The sequence below is a fragment of the Ascaphus truei genome, chromosome 4 (assembly GCF_040206685.1).
Source record: "Ascaphus truei isolate aAscTru1 chromosome 4, aAscTru1.hap1, whole genome shotgun sequence".
NCBI lineage: Eukaryota > Metazoa > Chordata > Amphibia > Anura > Ascaphidae > Ascaphus > Ascaphus truei.
In genome coordinates this window covers 27,253,363-27,274,508 of record NC_134486.1, presented here as the reverse complement: position 1 = coordinate 27,274,508, position 21,146 = coordinate 27,253,363, and the positions used below count along the sequence as shown (strand labels likewise).

General features: G+C 46.5%; 1 protein-coding gene across 4 annotated transcripts in view; it reads left to right on the top strand.

The window, feature by feature from the left end:
• GALNT14 (polypeptide N-acetylgalactosaminyltransferase 14) overlaps positions 1-21,146 on the top strand; it is a 500,522-nt gene that overhangs the window by 430,751 nt on the left and 48,625 nt on the right. For all 4 annotated transcript variants that reach the window (XM_075595460.1, XM_075595459.1, XM_075595457.1 and 1 more), the window contains 2 exons: positions 4,204-4,288; positions 15,885-15,988. In XM_075595460.1, the coding sequence (XP_075451575.1) occupies positions 4,204-4,288; positions 15,885-15,988 (189 nt within the window). The remainder of the gene's footprint in view (positions 1-4,203; positions 4,289-15,884; positions 15,989-21,146) is intronic.

Genomic DNA, 21,146 nt, shown 5'->3' with positions numbered 1-21,146 from the left:
CACACCTGGCGGCGTGTTTGGGCGAGAGCCAAAAATGGCGATAAAATGCTTCCAGCATCGAGGCTTTCTGAATAGCAGTATTTTTTTAGGCCGATAACTGCTAAATAACTTACATAAGTGGGATATCGAGGCTACTAGAATAGGCCCCTTTGTCATAATGCATTTAAATCAGCTGAGGTATAGACAGAAAAAAATGCTTTTTTCGTAATCCACGATTCCTAAATGTGTGGTACATCGTATTTATTACTTCGGGAAATCACTTCTTGTGCAGTTGATCCTCCAACGTTGCTGGCAGATCTGTTGGTAAATCCTAGCCTGTTTGTCCTTTAAATCGACCGGGTGACGTCATTTGCAGTCCCGCCACATCTATCGTCCCCGGAGGGAACCAAAGTTCATCTGTTGGTGTGTGACCGGGGAGAGGAGTTGCGGTGAGCCCGACTTCGTGAGTTCCTGTTTGACGGTGAACCACGAGGACAAGATTAGACACGGTGAAGCCACAGAGCAGTCTAGCAGTGAAGCGGCGGTTGCTGATCCTTTGGAGCATGAGTATTATCTCATAACATGCTTTTTATGTTTGTGAATTCGGGTATACCCGGGTGTATTGAGGTTTGTGACTGTTTTCTGCCCGAGTGCATTGGGTTATTTTCCAGGCAGGGATTGAAGCATTTTATTCCCGCTGGCTGCAATACTGCACAGTATATATATATATATATATATATACTGCATTACAATTCATGAATTTATGCCTTCTGGTAGACACGCGAAGCATTGCGGCCTATTAAATCCTAATCATTATCATTTAACAGATCAGCCGCCCGTCAGCCAGGCATGAACCCAGGCTGGGAAGGCAAACACAACGGGGCTTGTCAGAGGTGAGGAGCGGCGCATTCCAGGTATCTGCCAGGTACATACTGGGTATTTGCTCGAATAAAGTGTGTCGGTGCAGTAGGTGGACCAATAACTCTCACCCTGTTTAGGGGGTGAGGGAAGAGCTAGCCCCACCCTGGGTGCCCGTGGCCTGGGGTGGTGGCAGGGAACAAAGATACCATCCTGAGGGAGAGCAGTTTGGAGGAGAAAGACAATCTGTACCTGACTGTGATCCTGCTGTTATCCCTGCTGCTGCTGTGACAATAAAGAGCTGCTGCTGCTTTTAAGAGACTGTGTGAGACTGGAATCTCTCGTCCCTGAGTGGGGGACTCTCTGGAAGGATTCCACCCCTCATCCTTGGGGCTTAACAGAGATGGAGGCGTTGCACTATTAAATGAGACAGAGGCATTCACCCCAGTAACCTGGTCCTGTCATCCCCCATACCATCGCAGGAGTCTCAGGCCCTCCGGTTGCCAGCAGGTATGCACCACACCTATACACGTAGCCAGACCCTAGTACAGAGGGGGGGGGCCCAATCTGCGATTGGCCCCGGGAAGAGGGGCTACATATGGAAGATGTAAATCATTACTCAGCTAAATTAATTATGCATATATTAACGGCGACTAGCTGCGCGGTAGCGGCAGTGTGGAAAAAGGCACTGCTGCCCTCCAGAAGAGAGGTCATTAGAAGGGTTAACAATGTACAATTAATAGAAAGACTCCCCTCATTTTTTAATCACACTACAAGGAAGTTTGCAAGAGTCTGGGATCCCGGGGATGTTGGATAGGGGTAAGGCCCCAATAGGTTATAGGATCTGGGAGTGATTAATGCAGGATATGTCGCTGATAAAATGTGATAAAATTTTACAAAATTCGAAACTTTTTATGATTTATTATATAACTGTAAGAATTCTGTCACAAAATGGTTGTGTCCCCCCCTTCCTCCCTCCCGTTTTTTCGGTACCCCTTCCCTTCCCATTTATGTTTTAAAATCTTAATAAAAATTATAAGTTAAAAAAAATAAAAATAAATAAATGTGATAGAGAAACAAACCAAAAATAATACATTGTGATGGACCAGCAATCTCTACCAAAATGGAAGAAGACGTTATTGACAAAGTTGATCACATTGCTCTGAAATTTGCTCCACGTGGGGCCAGTCCTCAGATCCATTAGAATCCATTATATTTGGTTTGTTTCTCTGCTACACTTCTGGCAGTGACAGGCTTATCAAAGTAATTTGCTATTGTACCCAATGGTAGGGAGAAGGAGTGGCTCAGTGAGTAACGACACTGACTGGCACTGCGAGCCTGGTTCAATTCCCGGTGTCAGCTCGTTGTGACCTTGGGCAAGTCACTTTATCTCCTTGTGCCTCAGACACCAAAAACGTAGATTGTAAGCTCCATGGGGCAGGGACCTGTGCCTGCAAAAATGTCTCTGTAAAGCGCTGTGTACAACTACCAGCGCTATACAAGAACATGTTATTATTATTATTATTAATGCGTTAACTCCACCGTGATATTTATCTCAAGAAATACTGAGGCTTTATTGAAAACACACGTGTTTGCTCTTTAACGTGTGCGATATGATCTGCGCTACTTCTTGTGTTAACCATCATTAATAGTGTTAGTAACTAATATCTGTAGTTTAGGTCCGTTATTTATTTCTGCACAGTATGTTTTCGGCTTCCTTTTGATCTAAACGCTTCATTTCCGTATGCTAGCTTTCCCCCCGTTAACACAGGGTACAAATGTACGCACCTGTACAAATGTACGCACCTGTACAAATGTACGCACCTGTACAAATGTACGCACCTGTACAAATGTACGCACCTGTACAAATGTACGCACCTGTACAAATGTACGCACCTGCTTTAGTAATAGTGGTACAGTACTTAATAAAGTGGGGATACGTATCTTGTAAGCAGGCTCATTACATGGGCCAATTGGAAGCCGTGATGTCATATGCGGCTTCCTATTGGCCCATGTGACCGGGGGCTTTAAACCTGAGCAGGAGATACTGGCACACGTTCAGAGGTAAGTGTCTTAGGAAGTGGGGCTCGACAGAGCTGAAATTATCGGGGTTCAGCACTGAAGACTCTCTGCTTCAATCCTACATGTACTACAAATAAAAAAGGAAAGCAGCAGTGCTAATACTCTCTCCCTCTTGCCACCCCCTGAGACCTGTCGCCCCTTGGCGGGGCTTTACCTGCTTACTGCCTAGGGATGGACAACAGATGCCATTTATTGCTTTGTGTTTATGCAGCTGTCTGTTCCCCTCTAAATACTGAAATGTACTTAAACTTAGTAAAACTATATAATGTATGTTCAGTTTTATACTATTTGGTCAGTGAATTATAGGCACTGTTAATAGCAGATACAGTTCAGGTGTATATTACAATGTGCTCAGTAGAGATATTGGGCATATTGTATAGAAGCAGGACTGAAGCACTATTGAATAATTGCATTTGTCTTTAGTAGTGACAATATGTTAAAAAAACAGCTGTACAGCATTCATAATGTGGTAATCAAATGTAATCTTTGAATACTACTGTATTAACTTAAAGTGGTAAAACATGTGAAATCTTATACGTTTTTTTTAAATAAATCAGTTCTGTAGTATTAGATAATAGTGAATATTATTTTAATTTTCATTTTTCTTATTCAACTCTTAATTCCATTTTTAATGAGTTTTAATATACTGGGCATCCTTTGATTTCTGCAGCAGGTTTTAGCCCACATGTACTGTAATAATTTCTGGCCAATATTCCTGGCATTTAGAGCTGTAAACTGTAACAATAGATAATGTTACCTTAGTAATGTAAGGATACATTGTAGTTGCTGAGTTACACGGACTGAAGGATTGATTAGAACTGGAAGGTGGCCATTACATTAGGCACAGCATCAGGATTTTTACAGATTATAACATGAGCACCAAACGATTACCATTTTAGGTAATAATGTAGAATTATACATTTTCACATGCTTTACATAAAAAAAATAATTAAAAAAAAGGGGTGTGAGTAATAATGCTGCTTTAAGAAAAACATAGGTTATAAAAACAAATACTGTAAATGCACCTTTGCAAATATTTACACTTAAGTTATAAAGGTTACATTTACAGCCCTGCGTTATACATAAAATGAGCATCTTTTTTTCAGAGACATGTTGCCTGGATCAGGACTAATACAGCTAACAAATGTATGACAATGATTCCATGTCACTAATGATGTTTCTGCACAGAGGCAGGTCTTGCATGGCTGTCCTGACCTGCAGTTGTTACTTGTTGTGCGCACAACGGATTTACATTTTAATGCTGTGTCAATTTTTCCCTACCAGGCTTTGACTGGAGCTTACACTTTAAGTGGGAGCAGCTGTCATTGGAGCAGAAGGCTAAAAGATTAGACCCCACAGAGCCCATTAAGTAAGTATAGATTACCAATATTCCTGAAACATGTGACCACTTAGCTAGACTCAGCGTTCACACAGTGTTCGAGGAGAAAGAACATTAGAAACAAAGTTCAGTACTAGAGGCAGGGGCGTAGCTATAACCCGGGCAAAGCCCGGGGGGAGGGGGGGGCTGCTTCCCCCCTTCCCTTCCTCTGCAGGTGGGCGGGGCCTGGGTCAGGTGGTGGGGCCCTGAGCTGCAGTAGGAAGGATAGAGGGAAATCCCTTCCTCTGCAGAGCCTCCATAGGTGGGTGGGGCCTAGGGCAGGGGGCGGGGCTTGAAGTAAAGCGTGGGGCTGGAGCTGCAGCCTGAGAGACTGGCTGGGAAAGGTGAGAGGGAAGGGAGGGGATGGAAGGGAGGGGTGGGAAGGGAGGGGAGAGGTGGGAAGGGAGGGGAGAGGTGGGAGGGGAGGGGTGGGAAGGGAGGGGAGGGGTGGGAAGGGAGGGGAGAGGTGGGAAGGGAGGGGCCTCAGTCAGTGGGCGGGGCCTCGGTCAGTGGTCGGGGCCTCAGTCAGTGGGCGGGGCTGGAGATGCAGCCTGAGAGACAGTCTGGGAAAGGTGAGAGAGGGGGAAGGGTTAAATCAGACATGGAAAGGAAAGGATACAGGAAGGAAGAGATACAAAGAAAATGATGTACAAGAGACAAGTACATAAGAGAGAGACAAAGAGAGAGAGCAAAGAGAGAGAGAGAGAGAGAGAGAGCAAAGAGAGACAGAGAGCAAAGAGACAGAGAGCAAAGAGAGCAAAGAGTCAGAGAGCAAAGAGAGCAAAAAGTGAGAGAGCAAAAAGAGAGAGAGAGTAGAGAGAAAGCAAAAAGAGAGAGAGCAGAGAGAGAGTCAGAGCAGAGAGAGAGAGAGAGAGAGTAAAAAGAGAGAGAGAAAAAAGAGAGAGAGCGCAGAGAGAGAGAGCAGAGAGAGCGAGAGAGCAAAAAGAGAGAGAGAGCAAAAAGAGATAGAGCAGAGAGAGAGAGCGAGAGAGAGAGAGCAGAGTGAGAGCGAGAGAGAGAGAGAGAGCAGAGTGAGAGCGAGAGAGAGCAGAGAGAGAGAGAGCAGAGAGAGAGAGCACAGAGAGAGAGAGAGACCAGAGAGAGAGAGAGAGCAGGGAGAGAGAGAGCAGAGAGCAGAGAGAGAGCGTGAGAGAGAGCAGAGAGAGAGAGAGAGCGAGAGAGAGAGAGAGCAGAGAGAGAGCAGGGAGAGAGGGAGAGCGAGAGAGCGAGAGAGAGAGAGAGCAGAGAGAGCAAGAGAGAGAGAGAGCAGAGAGAGAGTGAGAGAGAGAGAGCAGAGAGAGAGTGAGAGGGCAAAAAGAGAGAGAGAGCAGAGAGAGAGAGAGAGAGCAGAGTGAGAGTGAGAGAGAGCAGAGAGAGAGAAGAGAGAGAGAGCAGAGAGAGAGCGAGAGAGCAGAGAGAGCAGGGAGAGAGGGAGAGCGGGAGAGCGCGAGAGAGTGAGCGAGAGAGCGAGAGAGCGAGATAGAGAGCAGAGAGAGAGCGAGAGAGAGCAGGGAGAGATGGAGAGCAGAGAGAGAGCAAAGAGAGAGAGCAGAGAGAGAGAGCGCGAGAGACATGATGGGGCCCTGACATTGTTTGCCCGGGTGCCAGCACATGTCTAGCTACGCCACTGACTAGAGGTATGACTATAAATATGTTTACTTAATGGAGTATGCGAAATGTAGCTTGTAGTTAAGATGGCTGAGGAGGGCCCTCTTCCCCTGTATGCTCCGGTGCTTGCAGATGGGGCGCAAACCACAACACCAAATAGACTTGTATAAGGAGCAGGAACTGCCCCACACAGAAAAGGATAGCGGGCTAAAAGTGCAATTTTATTGCTTTGGGGGAACCCAACGAAGGGGACCCCCACAAAATGTTGTGCTTCGCCGCTGCAAATAGACAAAAATAGCATTTTGACTCCTTTACCCTTTTCTGTGTGCGGCAGTTCCTGCTCCTTATACAAATATGTGAAACTTACCAATAACGCCAATGAACCAAGAGCCATATTACTTAAGCGTTGTTAATCCATAAGATGCCTTTAAGCCTATTAAACCTCACGTAAGTGGGACATAACCCGCCTTATGGCTCAGTAACGCTTAGTAAATATGGTCCTCAGTGTTGACTAATGTGATCTAATCATACCCTTATTTTAAATTCAATTAATAAAAAATTGATTTTCGAGGGGCATACATTTTGTAGCATACATCTTTGCTCTTTCTTTCTATTTCTAAGTGTAAAGTTAGTCCTGGAAAACTTGTTGTAAAACGGATTTTAGGTTGGGTTACATTTTCAGGACCAACATTAGGGTTCTTAATATCGGTGTTCAACCTTTTTGTGTTTAAGGAACCCTAGAATTATATTGTGAAATTCTGCAGAACCCCAACCCTCTCTTATTGCGCATCTGATATCAGATGCATTTGAAGGAACCGTAACTCTCTCTAATAGCGCGTCTGAGAAAAGATACATTGTAAGGAACCTTAACCCTGTCTAATAGCGCGTCTGAGATCACATGCATTGTAAAGAGCCCCAACCCTCTCTAATAACATGTTTGAGATCAGATGCATTGTAAGGAACCTCAACCCCCTCTAATAGTATGTCTGAGATCAGATGCATTGTGAGGAACCCCAACCCTCTCTAATAGCGTGTCTGAGATCACATGCATTGTTAAGAGCCCCAACCCTCTCTAATAGCCTGTTTGAGATCAGATGCATTGCAAGGAACCCCAACCCTCTCTAAAATGCGTTGTACATTCTTCTGTATTTAGTTCAATTTTCAAATTACCTGAAGATTGCAGGGAACCCGTTAGGGATGTCTGCGGAACGCCAGTTGAAAATACTAGTCTATAAATCTTCTGCTTCAAGTGTACTGAATTTGTATTTGTGTGTAGAAGACTTATAATACATGTTCTCATTTTGTACCCTGTGCATAAGGTTCCCGTCATTATCTTTGTGGCTTTATAAAGTAGTAAATAGTTTGAATGAGAAATAAACTCCCTACTTACCACTTAGATGGTAAGCTCTTCGGGGCAGGGACTCCTTTTCCTAATGTCTACTTTTATGTATGAAGTGCTTACTGCTGTAAAGCACTATGCACATAGATGGTGCTATATACATAAAGATATAAATACATATATCGATGTCCAAGGTGGTTAGGGAGCGCAATGACATGGAAAAGAAGAAACATATACAAAATAGTGCAATATGTCTACAACTTCAGGTAAGGAATCCAAATCTCATTCATCCAATGAATTAGATACTCACAGATTGAACTGTGGCAACATGTATATAAAGGTGTCTTTAAAGTTGCAAGTTTGTTTCCTTACGTCAGCCCCAATGTTGTGCGGTTCAGGGAGATTTCTTTAACGCTTGCAGTGATAAGAGAAAAGAGCAGACATAGTGTAGACTGATTAAAATAATGCCAGATTCACTCACATGGTTCCCAAGTAAATAAAGCAGTTTGATCTCAAAGATCTACGCCGCCGACAAGATGTTACGAAGCAATCTCCTCACTCGATACACTGGAGGGTTCCCGTCTCGCGTCTCTCACGGCGCGCGCACTTCCGGGTTGCAGGGAATTCTTGTGGTGGTTTGGAGTCAATCAGTGATAGCTTTGGTGACACTACGCGTTTCTCCTCATCCGAGGTTTCTTCATGCACGCACCCGTGGTTCCCTACTCGTACCACTGAGCACATTCTCTCATGCGTGGCGCGTTCACGTGACGGCGTGGGCCGCCCTCCAGCTGCGAGTCAATTTCACGCCCCCTTGTGGTGTATTCTCTACCCATGCCTAGTTTCTATGATGTCTCCCTGTATGGCATGCGCCGTCCTCTAGCTGCGAGTCAAGATTCCCTGTTGATTCTCTGTGTGGTGGGCGCTGCCCTCTTGCCTAGTTTCCCTGATGTCTCCCTGTATGGCGTGCGCCGCCCTCTAGCTGCGAGTCAAGATTCCCTGTTGATTCTCTGTGTGGTGGGCGCTGCCTCTAGCTGTGAGTCTTCCTTCCTATACATTGCTGCCCCTTAGTCTCTTGGTTCGCTCGGAGTTCGATCCTTAAGAGGGGGGTACTGTAACGATGCGCAGAACACGCCCCCTGCAGCGTGTCCCTTCCTTACCTGTTTTCTTCTGATCGCCGCCCTCTAGCTGCGAGTCAAGATCCTGTGTCTTTAAGGATTCTGAAGCAAGCAACGCCATCTTGCTTTCTGGCAAATTCTGCCCTCTTCCTCCTGACAGGAAGTAAGCCTCTCTTTGACTTTCTCTTTGCATTTAGTCTTTTGCTGCCTGCCCTGGTGCCTGCTAATACCCATCGCACGCTGTTCCTGCCTGGACCTCCTTGGGACCTTTACTCTCCTTTGAATTCCGGAAGACTGGGACAGTCACTCATATACACTACCGACACACTTTATTGAAGTGTGGTCGGTACCGCAAGCCGGGAAATCTCCCGGCTTGCTAGTGGCCGCCCCTCGGCGTGCCGCGCGTCGTAGACGCGCGGTCACGCGTCATCGGGAGCGTGCGCCCCCTGCATGCGTGTCCAGGGGCTCCCCGAGGGAGCCCTGGTGTCCCGCGATCGCGGGACAGCGGCAGGGGGTTCCGGGGGACCCGGCGGACCCGGCAGCGGTAGGGAGAGCGCCCCGATCGGAGGGCGCTCTTCCGCTGCTTCGGCGTGCGCCCGTCACACTCGGGCGCGCGCCAGGCTACTGCTGCGGCACAGAACGGGCAAATGCTCGAATAAACTGTGCCGCAGCAGTACTACTAAGGTTAGTTTACCGTCGGGTAGTGTAGGTACCTGCTTAGTAGGGTTCACCTTGACGTGGTAGCAGGCTTATAATTCCTTGGCCAATGGATTAGACTAAGAACCCTTATGTTATGTTAAGTTTCGCTGCACCTTGCTGTTTCTGTCACTATGCCTTTAAGAAGGCTGGACGTTCTCCAAGAAGCAATCCTTCTCTGGATGTTACCTTGTGCTCTTGACTCCATGCCCATGTTCCATGTTCCTGGTTTCCGTTTCCAGACTCCCGTGCTGAAGCGTTGGCTTCCCACAACCCCCGCGTTGGTGCCTGAGAACACGAGCACTCCCGCTCTGCTGTCATAGTATGCGCGCACATGCAGCTGGATCAGTCGTGTCTCTGAGCTTGGCTCCACACCTCCGGACGCGTCGCGCATTCTCATGCGCGCGGCACGGTCACGTGACTACGTGCGGCGATCCCCAGCTGCGCGGCAACTTACTCCCTTCCTATCCCCTGCGGCCTCCCCACCTCGCTAACGGGTCCTTCACTTTCCCTGCGCTTGTGAGGAGAGCACAAGCGTGACACACAGTACTGTACACATTACAATTCATTTATTTCATTGCATTTAATTGCATACAGTCCATGAAATTCAAACAGAGCAACCGCGATAAACACGTGTGCCTGGGGCGATTGGCCGTGTTCATGCCGCGTGGAGTATAGCAGCGCACACGAAAACGGCTCCGTGATTTGTTAGAATAACGGCCGCTGCATCTGTACTTTCAGGGTGGTACGTGCACTACAAATCCATTTGATTGAGGTTAATTTGAGCCAGATGTTGCATGACAAAAATCCAGATGTCTGACGTACTGTATTATCTAAATTTAGCATTTGAAAATGGTGGCCCGTTACCTCTGAAGACTCTAGAATATAGTACCATGCTGGCAAATATGCCCTTCATACTTAGGCCAAGGCCATAGTGCAGGCGCACGCAACGGAGCGCATGTTGTTGTACACGCCTGCTGCAGAGGCGATTCGTGGGGTAGGGAGGGGGAAATGCAACAGGGAGGCATGCCGGAGGCGTGCCCATGATGTCACGTGAGCGGTTTGCCCTCATTGGCTGAACCGCTCACGTGACCCGGCCGTCGTGTGACAAAATCAAATTATTTTGTCTTCCCGGGAATCGCGCGCGCTCTATGGCCTGCCTCATAGAGGCACAGACTTTTCTTCACGCCGTGCGCGCAACACAGGGAGTACAGATGCGGCCTTACTATCACAGATTTACTGATAGTATTGCTTACTGTATACATTTATGGACACAGAGAACACACATTTTTGACTAATGAATAATTGTTACGATTGTGCTAGCCATAAACCGAGGCCGGACCGTGGGGCTGAGGTGGGGTTATGAAATCACTGATCTTAAACCGCGCAGACTGGTCCAGAGTGCGAACTTCGTAGTCATACAAAGCAGGGTCAGGATTGGAGAAGGCAGCATCGTCGTTATTCAAGCAGGACTTCGGCAACAGGTAGACAGGAGTTCCCCGCTTCAGCTTAGGAGTGTTAGCGCGGGAGTGGCCTCTGTGCGAGGAGCGGCCTCGGCCCATGACGCCGGTCTCAGCAGGGGGAGACAGTAGGCTGTCCGAAGTACACCGCGGGGTAGCGTCGGGGATAACCAACGCTTCAGCACAGACGTCCCAAGCAGGCCTCTGTGTGGAGAATAGTAGCAGGCCTGAGGGACACAGGAAGACAGGCTTCTGCGTAAAAGTGTAGCAGCAGGCCTCAGGATACTCAGGAACACAGGCCCCTGCGGGAAGCATAGCAGCAGGCCTCAGGATACTCAGGAACACAGGCCTCTGAGGGAAGCGTAGCAGCAGGCCTCAGGATACTCAGGAACACTAACAAAAACCAGAGAGGTTAGTACACAATGAGACAAGCCAAGAGGCTTGTGGCTAAACACAGTAACATCCAGGAAATTAATTATGCTCAGCTCTGATTCAGTGCCAAAGCCCAGCATATAAAGGGCAAAGATCTAATCACAGGGGGAGGGTGTGTGAGCATTCCTCCAATGATGAAGCACAGGGCAGAAGGTGCACTGAGAGGCAGCACATGTGCCATTGATTGCCAGAGGAAACCCTTGTAAGCTGTAGAGGTCTGCAAGGCTAGCATCAAAGCCAGGAGCGGATTCCTTACAATAATCCTTTGAGCTCCAAGTAAGTAAATCAGGACCTAGCTTCTCATAAACTCTGTGGGCAAAAGGGTGAGACAGCAGTGGCTCTGCCTGTTGGCACGATGTGTCTGTATGTCAAGCATGAAAAACAGTTTTCTACAACATTAGCAATGTATTCATTTATTCCCAGCCAATACATTACCTTTTTTGTATTCTTTTTTGCTCTCCTAAATGTCCTGCATAGATCTATTGCAAAATTTCTCTTCCAAGGCTCATCGGTATTTCAATATTACTGCCCATAAAAATAATTTCTTTTGTCACTGGATTTATATGTCTGTATTTCCAGTAGTCTTACAATTATATAGCAATTTACTTTTTTATTACCCACCTATTCATTATAACATTAGCAAGAATCCTTACTGATGCATTCTTCTGGTTGATAGTCTACTTTTTATGCTCACAATGAAGAGCTAATTAAAGCAATTAGAGTATAATGGACTGTTTTTGGATCAGTGTGAACCCATCTATAAAATATTGCCACATACAAATTCTTGATGCAAATCTTGAAGGATTATCTGCATACTGTATGTCAAACGTTCTTTAAACCAATGCTATATATCTGAAATGTGAATCATGATTTTTAACAAGGGAATTATTCTCTCCATCTCGACCGGTATATAAATGAACAAGACAGAACACCTGATTATACCGCTGAGGAAGCCTGCACAGGTGAAACGTGTATAATGAGAGCCCTCAACCTGTACAGCATCTGTAGCTTTTCTCTCCCCATTCAAGGAGTTGAGTCTGCATTTGATCACCAGCTGGACGCCCTCTGATGAGCTGCGGGAGCAGAGGAGACCCACGACAGCTAAGCTGAATCAGTCACGAGTTGAGGCTGAATCCGATTACCGGCTGGACACCCTCTGACGAGTTGCGCGAGCAGAGGAGATCCGCAATAGCTAAGCTGAACCAGCCACGGAAGACAACAACAGACCGGGACACCGTGACACACTGCTAGAGGGAGGCACGGCAAACAGCATCCCCAGACTGTATCCAACTCCGTAATCTACAGCGCTGCAATCTGTGCGACCAGAGTTTAGGTGAAACCTCTACTTTGCAGAGAGGGCACTGCTCATGCAGAGTAGTAAAACACGTAAAAAACAACTATGCTGACTATCAAATTTGACCCATCTATATTAGGGGAGCGCAAACTTTTAGTGCTGCGCCCCCCTGTCTCTCTCCCTCCGGCTCTCACGCCCCCCCACGCCTACCTTCATCTGCGTCAGATGACGCTGCGGGGTCATGTGACACGCAGTGTCATTTGGCGCGTGTGACGTCACATGGCGCCACGGCGTTATGGCGATGTGTCATAGCCGTCTGAATTCCGGTAAGTAAACAGTTGCAGGAGACTCACACGATCCCCCGGCATTTAATTTAAATGCGTGGGGGAAGAGCCCAGGCCCTCTGCAACTGCCCGCTCCCCCCCTGCAAAATCTCCCACCCCCCTGGGGGTCGCGCCCCCCACTTTGCGCACCGCTGATCTATATAATATATTACCTCATAGAAAATGTGTAATCAACTATACCTAATAAGTAATTAACCCTCTGACTAAGAGATGTACATTTAGAATCAGGACTGAAATTGTGGATACCGGACAGGAGTATATTAACCAATATACTCTATGCTGAATTCGGATCATACTGTATCTAGTAATAAAGGTGTAAAGGAAAATAACCCAGTGCTAGATCATATCCAAGGTATCTACAAACAGCGTGTAGTAAGTATATCATGTGAAGCAATGGCATTAATAGCAAAAAATCAGATACAAGTCGTGTAGTTAATCTACTGCTGCTGCACCAAGATGGCGTCGCCTCACTTCAGGACGTCACCAATTCTGTTCCTGATGATCCTGCTCCCTTCCTGTCCTGGATTCATACGTTTTGTGAGGGAATCAGTGTATATTCCCTGGAAGGTTGAGAGTTTCTTTCAGTTACACAATATATCATTTAATATTATTTAAATATCACTATCACTGTGTTTTAGCGCCACACTGAATCACTGGGTTTCATACAGCTTGTAAGGCCACATCAATACACATGGATGTAGTTGACACAATCTTATATGCACACAGCCCTAGCGTCTCCGACCTTTAACATGTTCTTCAATCTGATTTTTCTAAGGCTACATTTCTAAAGCTACCGATGACACAGCTACAAATCAGAACCAACTCTAACACCATTCTTTCCCCGCTCACTGGTTTTAAATATTTAGGCATATGGTTTGATTCCCATTTAACACCTGGGTTGCATATTGAACAAATCTTCCCTAAGCCCGCTGGTCAGAAACCGTATCGCACAACAGATGCTAATGCCAATTATAGACTATGGGGACATGGTACGGCACCCAAACTCACCTTGGCAAACGAGACACGCTCTACAACTCAATAAGCCACGTTGCCCTACAATGTAATTACAACACACACCACTGCAAAATGATCAAAGCACTAGATTGGCTATCTCTTGAATCCAGGCGCAAACTACATTTTTCCTGTCTTGCCTTCAAATACTTCTGGGCAAGCGAACCGCCTATTGGAAAAAGCTCCTCACTCCTACCACATGCAGCACTTATCACCTGAGATAGGACTCAAAAAGACTGTTCACAGTCCCAAAGTTCAACAAAGAATCCGTCCGCTCCTCCTGCTGATACCGTGCACCACACAAATGGAACAACCTACCGGAGACTCTCAAATTTATAGAAGAAGCATAGAAATGTGTACTCACAATGCAACGTGTGAGCACATTCACATAAAGGTTTCTTGGATATCAGGCAGCTACATACACGGCTTAGCAGTTGGAAATGTCCTCCGCTCCACTCAGAAATCCCCTCCTCGAGGGTGCCCCCTCGTCCGGATAGATGGCGTCTGACGTCACTTCCTGGCCTCGGAGTGACGCCTTTTCCGGTAAGGATGGAAAGATCAGGGGGTATGGAAGACTCGCCGAGCCGCAGCAGCAGTGCCTCTGGGGTTGGAGCAGGCTATCAGACCGTCAGTGTATGATGCAGCTGTACTCTGTCTCCTTCCTTAGCTTGGCTCAACGCGTTTCACTGCATCCGCAGCTTCCTAAGGAGCAATAATTATAAATATAAATATTTCTCCTGAGGAAGCTGCGGATGCAGTGAAACGCGTTGAGCCAAGCTAAGGAAGGAGACAGAGTACAGCTGCATCATACACTGACGGTCTGATAGCCTGCTCCAGATGGGATTTCTGAGTGGAGCGGAGGACATTTCCAACTGCTAAGTCGTGTATGTAGCTGCCTGATATCCAAGAAACCTTTATGTGAATGTGCTCACACGTTGCATTGTGAGTACACATTTCTATGCTTCTTCTATAAATTTTTAGTGTTACCTGGTACACACTATGTTTCCCTCTTCTCTCTGTATGAATGCGGTTGCTGGTTTGTGAGAGCGAAAGCCCCGGCGATCACACCATCCAGCTTACAATCATCAGTGACTGCTGTATGCTGCTATCTTAGGCGGAGGAATATATTATTCAACTTTACATACAAAAACGCTGTTTTTTATCCTGCTTCTTGTAAGTAGGCGATCCGTAAGAGCCAAGTTTCTTCTTGAATTCTGACCCATAATTGTCCATAAGTACTACACTATGATTTGTTATTGTATGTTTTTTTCTGGGTGTTCCTGATGATCCTGCTCCCTTCCTGTCCTGGATTCTTACAAGCTGTAGGCAGATTATTAATGAAGACTGAAAAGAGTAGGGGCCCCATATTCCATATTATCCTATATGCTATAAAAAGAACATAATACTGTTTAATCCACTGACAACTAAGGGGCTCATTCACTAAACCTCAATGCCTCAATGCCTAATGCCAAGCGACTTTGCATTGTTTTGCCGCACACTAAATTGTGTGTCAAAACGATATTCACTAAGAAAAAACACTTTTTTTAAAATGTGGTCAAAAAATGCAAGATCACACGACTTGTTATTTTTCTAAGTCTATCGCCCTGAATCTGTTTGTTTAAACGACAGCTTTGAAAAGCAGCTTGGAGACGCTGTGTCTCCTTGCACAGCTCTTACAGGCGATGATTTCAGCCTCGGGGACCCCCTACTTCTCGAGATACTGGCCCCGTTATGTGGTGCTGGTGTCCCCGCCATTTTAAAATCCTCCGGGTCACGGTCCACGTGACCGGGAGATTTAAGTACTGGGCTGTGGGTGTCCCCGAGGCTGAAATCAATGCGGTTCAGTTCAGGACACCCCCTGCACCCGGATACTAGTTTAAAAAAAAATAGTTACCGTAGCGGCTAGCCGTTAAGGTAATGAAGCTGCTTTAATGTGAATTTTACTAATAGTGCCCGTCGGGAGAGAAACGCGTCAGAGGACCCTGTATCTGTTTGCTTTGATGTTTAAATAAATACTTTTTATTGGACACTAGCCTCCAGCCCTATCTTCTGCTGTGATCAGCCCTACACCCGATATGTGCAACCCTTACTCACATAGGTAGTTATTGGTACCAATGAAATATACTAATTTTAAAAACTGCATTTTTGTTCCACGTTTTGCAGCCGAGACACTTTGGTACCTAGCAGCCCTAGAGTCTTTCTCCACTCAAGTATTGTATGTCACTATGTTACTGATCTCTTATTTTACAGCTGGAAACTGAGCTGACCTTTTCCCGTTTATATCCTAGGACTCCTGTCATAGCCGGAGGTCTGTTTGTGATAGAAAAGTCCTGGTTCAATCACTTGGGAAAGTATGACACCACCATGGACATATGGGGAGGAGAGAATTTTGGTGAGTAATTGCCATGCCTGGTGACCAGCCATTCATTGCACTGAAGGATCAATGTGTTATGTATTATTTGTCTTAACTCTGTGCCCAGGACATACTTGAAAACGAGAGGTAGCTCTCAATGTATTACTTCCTGGTAAAATATTTTTATAAATAAATAAATAAAATTATCTTATTTACACATAGACATTTGAAACAATATTGTTTATTGAAGAGGTATCTGATTTTTTTTTTAATTCACTTCATACTGTACACTGCAAGAATTTCCACTGACCAAATGATAGAGCAGGAGGAGGAGTGTAACAACAATGTCTCAACTTAGTTTAGGTCACAATTAGAGATTTTTTTTGGTGGATTTGGATTCACCGCGTATTTTTTTTTTTTTTTTTAACCCCAACTATACTTCCGCAGATTCCGCAATCCGGTGACGGATTTTAAGAATCTAATGTGCGGATTCAGCAAACCGCAAGCAGATTGCTTTCCGGCAGCGTATTGCAGAATCCGCAGATGGATTGTTTAAATCCACTAACGGATTGTATCCAAAACGGTTTTGGATTCATCCACGTGGATTGAAACTGTAACAAACCGTCAACGGATTTTACACCTCGGAACGGATTTTGAATGGCAAATTCGGAAAAATTCGGGAAGCGGATTTTGGACTGGTTGTCCCATCTCTAGTCCCAATGTGTCCATAGTCAGCATTAAATCAAAATATTATAATCCAAATATTAATGTTTTGTTGTCAATTTTAAACGTGCTAGTAGTATTGTCACTATTATACAGTATGTTATATTACTCAAAAAATACTGTATTTTGTGGGATGAGCGAGTAAACCTGGTAGGACAAAGATTCCTAACACGGAAGCAAACACGGGCAAAACAAGTTGTCCTAGTGGTCTCAATATTCAGGTAAAACCCTATTTAAGTCTCACGCTATTGTGTGGTATTATACGAGCCTATAAAAACTCCTAGTTGAAAAACAAAAATCAACGCGCACAATTTAAATTCTAAATAAGGCCGTGAGGTATGAACCGTTATACTGACATCGTGGCTACCATTGAAAACCAATCAAAAACCTGTTCTGCAGTGAATAATTATCCCTGTCACCTAGAAGTAAATCTACAGGTTGTTGTTGTACAGGTGTGTTTTTAACCGTAGTTACCAATTTATTTTCTTTACATATATTTAATTTCTCTGAAGCAGTTAAAGCAAATTGTCTGAAAATGTAGTACACGTGTCAAAATAATACATTTAATCTTTTGTATCAAGAATCCGGTCGATGAGATGTACCGTTGAAAATTTTTTTCTATCACTCCCAAAAACCAAAAAATAATTCCAAGATGGGGGGGCTGCACTGATGTGGTTGAAACTTCTGGCAGATCTAAGTTAAGATGGGAGAAAGGTACCCTCAAACTTTCATCAGAGTCCGTCAAAGTGTTTGGCCCGTGGAGAGAGAACACAAACAAAAACGCAAACACAACCAAAACATCCACAAACTGCAGTTGAATTCTTGACTTCTCTCTCTCATTGATCTTAAAACTGTCAATATGTCAAAATGGCACGGTAAAATTGGTATCTTATACCAGCGGTGCGCAAACTGGGGGGCGCGCCCCCCTGGGGGGGCGCAAGATTGTTTAGGGGGGGCGCAGGAAGCAGCGGCGATTTTGCCAGGAGCAGAGGGAAAAAAGCCGTCTGCAGCTGCAATTTTTCTTTTGGCCATTAGGTGGCGCTGTGCTGCGCTGTGCTACAGTACACAGCAGCATCTCGTTGCTTCCTGCTTCCTGCGTGTGTGACATGGGGAGAGGGGGTGAGTGAGACTGGGACATGGGGGGGGGGGAGTGAGACTGGGACATGGGGGGGGGGAGTGAGACTGGGACATGGGGGGGGGGAGTGAGACTGGGACATGGGGGGGGGAGTGAGACTGGGACATGGGGGGGGGGAGTGAGACTGGGACATGGGGGGGGGGAGTGAGACTGGGACATGGGGGGGGGAGTGAGACTGGGACATGGGGGGGGGGAGTGAGACTGGGACATGGGGGGGGGAGTGAGACTGGGACATGGGGGGGGGGAGTGAGACTGGGACATGGGGGGGGGGAGTGAGACTGGGACATGGGGGGGGGGAGTGAGACTGGGACATGGGGGGGGGAGTGAGACTGGGACATGGGGGGGGGAGTGAGACTGGGACATGGGGGGGGGGAGTGAGACTGGGACATGGGGGGGGGAGTGAGACTGGGACATGGGGGGGGGGGAGTGAGACTGGGACATGGGGGGGGGAGTGAGACTGGGACATGGGGGGGGGGGAGTGAGACTGGGACATGGGGGGGGAGTGAGACTGGGACATGGGGGGGGGGAGTGAGACTGGGACATGGGGGGGGGGAGTGAGACTGGGACATGGGGGGGGTGAGTGAGACTGGGACATGGGGGGGGGGTGAGTGAGACTGGGACATGGGGGGGGGTGAGTGAGACTGGGACATGGGGGGGGGTGAGTGAGACTGGGACATGGGGGGGGGTGAGACTGGGACATGGGGGGGGGGTGAGACTGGGACATGGGGGGGGGTGAGACTGGGACATGGGGGGGGGTGAGACTGGGACATGGGGGGGTGAGACTGGGACATGGGGGGGGTGAGACTGGGACATGGGGGAGTGAGACTGGGACATGGGGGAGTGAGACTGGGACATGGGGGAGTGAGACTGGGACATGGGGGAGTGAGACTGGGACATGGGGGAGTGAGACTGGGACATGGGGGGGTGAGACTGGGACATGGGGGGGAGTGAGACTGGCACATGGGGGGGGAGTGAGACTGGCACATGGGGGGGGAGTGAGACTGGCACATGGGGGGGGAGTGAGACTGGGACATGGGGGGGGACTGGGACATGTTGGGGGAGTGAGACTGGGACATGGGGGGGGAGTGAGACTGGGACATGGGGGGGAGTGAGACTGGGACATGGGGGGGTGGGAGAGTGAGACTGGGACATGGGGGAGTGAGTGTGAGACTGGGACATGGGGGAGTGAGTGTGAGACTGAGGCATGGGGAGGGTGTGAGTGACATGAGGGGGGTGAGAGTGTGAGATGGGGAGGGGGGTGAGAGTGAGTGTGACATGGGGAGGGGGGGTGAAAGAGCTACATGGGGATGGGGATGAGAGAGACATTGGTGGGAGGGAGGGAGACACTGGCAGGAGGGAGAGAGACACACAATGGCTGGAGGGAGAGTGTGAGAGAGACACCGGGTGGAGGGAGAAACAATAGCTGGTTGGAGAGTGCAAGAGAGACACTGGGGGAAGGGAGAGGCAATGGCTGGAAGGAGAGTGAGAGACAATGGAGGGAGGGGGACACTAGGAGGAGGGAGAAAGAAAGAGAGACACACAGGGGGAGGGAAAGAGAGTGGGGGGAGACACTGAGGGGAGGGATAGAGAGGGACTGGAGGGGGAGTGAGAAATACAGGGAGTTGGAGAGACTGGAAGAGGAGTGTGAGACTGGAAGAGGGGAGAGAGTGAGAGACAATGGGGGGAGGGAGAGAGTGAGAGACAATGGGGGGAGGGAGAAAGAGACACACACTGGGGGGAGGGAAAGAGAGTGGGGGGGGAGGGGGAGACACTGAGGGGAGGAATAGAGAGGGACTGGAGGGGGAGTGAGAAATACAGGGAGAGACTGGAAGAGGTTAGAGAGGTCCTGAGGTGTTCTAATGTGGCGGGAAGAGAGAGATTAATAATACAGCAGAAATGGGAACGCTATTAGACAAATATTATAATATTTATTTTTAAGTTATGTAATTTGTGCTATAAATACTTTTTTTGTAGACGCGTGGCGGGGGCGTTACAAAGCTGGTTCGCCCTCAATGGCTGAACCAGCTCACATGCGCTGACGTCATGTGATTTTGATTACATCAGGCAGGGGGGGCCCGAGAAATTTCATGGATGAAAAGGGGGGCTCGGCATAAAAAGTTTGCTCACCCCTGTCTTATACTATACCTGAGAAATTCACATTGACAGCTGCTACTGGCAAAGGTCCTAAATATTGAACGGCCATTATTCAATTAATGTTTACGTCTAATATAAATTAGTGTCTAGTTTAATTTGAAGCACACTACTATCATATATGAATCAATGTAACTACTTCCTAACTTCTCATTTTGATCCATGTGATCACTCCCCGTGTTAGTAACTGTTGCAAGTGGTGCTTAAGAGGCCAAAATTGATTACGAGCACTTTTAGTAATGGTGCATGCACCAGTTAGTGGAGCATGATGCATAGCTCACCGTGCGAAGTACACCTTAATTAAAGCGATCACAGAAGGGAGCATGTAAATATGCAAACAGAATATGATGTTTTTCAAACCTTTCATAAAAATGGATCATTAAATATTCATTTTACATTTCATGAAAGCTCATTAAATAGATTAGTATTTACCAAGAGATATCTTGGGTTATTACAAGAATAAAAAGTACATAAATCATACCACTGATTTCGTGGAAAAAGGCAAATCAATTCAAATTACTTCTCTTTTTTTTTTGTATATATTAATCAATAGATTTCCTTGGGGTATTCTGAGCCTAGAATGCAAATCACACTGCAGCAGAAAATGATGTCGACTCAGATTATACACAACTAAAAAGTCAATTATGGTAACAACTTTCACATCCAACATGATCTAATCATTAGGATTTGATTATGTTCCCAATTCTATTGATAATACTACGTACTTTTGGTATTCCACATGTTATCAGCATTACAAATTATAGCTCTGTTTTTTTTATTTGACCCTTTACATTAATAGGAATGTCTATAATACTAAGTAACAAAAGGTTACTGGCTGCAAAACCAAGGCAATAAAAAATGTAGCACAAGATTTCACATAGAAGGAAAAGTCCATTACCTGTTGGAGATTTTTCTCTGATAAATGATGTCCTTTTTGCACCACTTTATATGTTTTGCAGCCTGGGGAGTTAGAAATATAACTCCCATTTGTAAATCCCCCATATGTACCCTTGGGTGTAAAAGAATAAAGCCCAATAAAGAAAAACTAGGACTATTCTTTTCAATCATTTATGTATTGTGACACAATCTATAATATAATGCATATTGGTACTGTATGTATATATATCCTTGTGAACCTATTATCCCATAACAACATACAGTAAATAAAAAATAAAAAAAACATTGAAG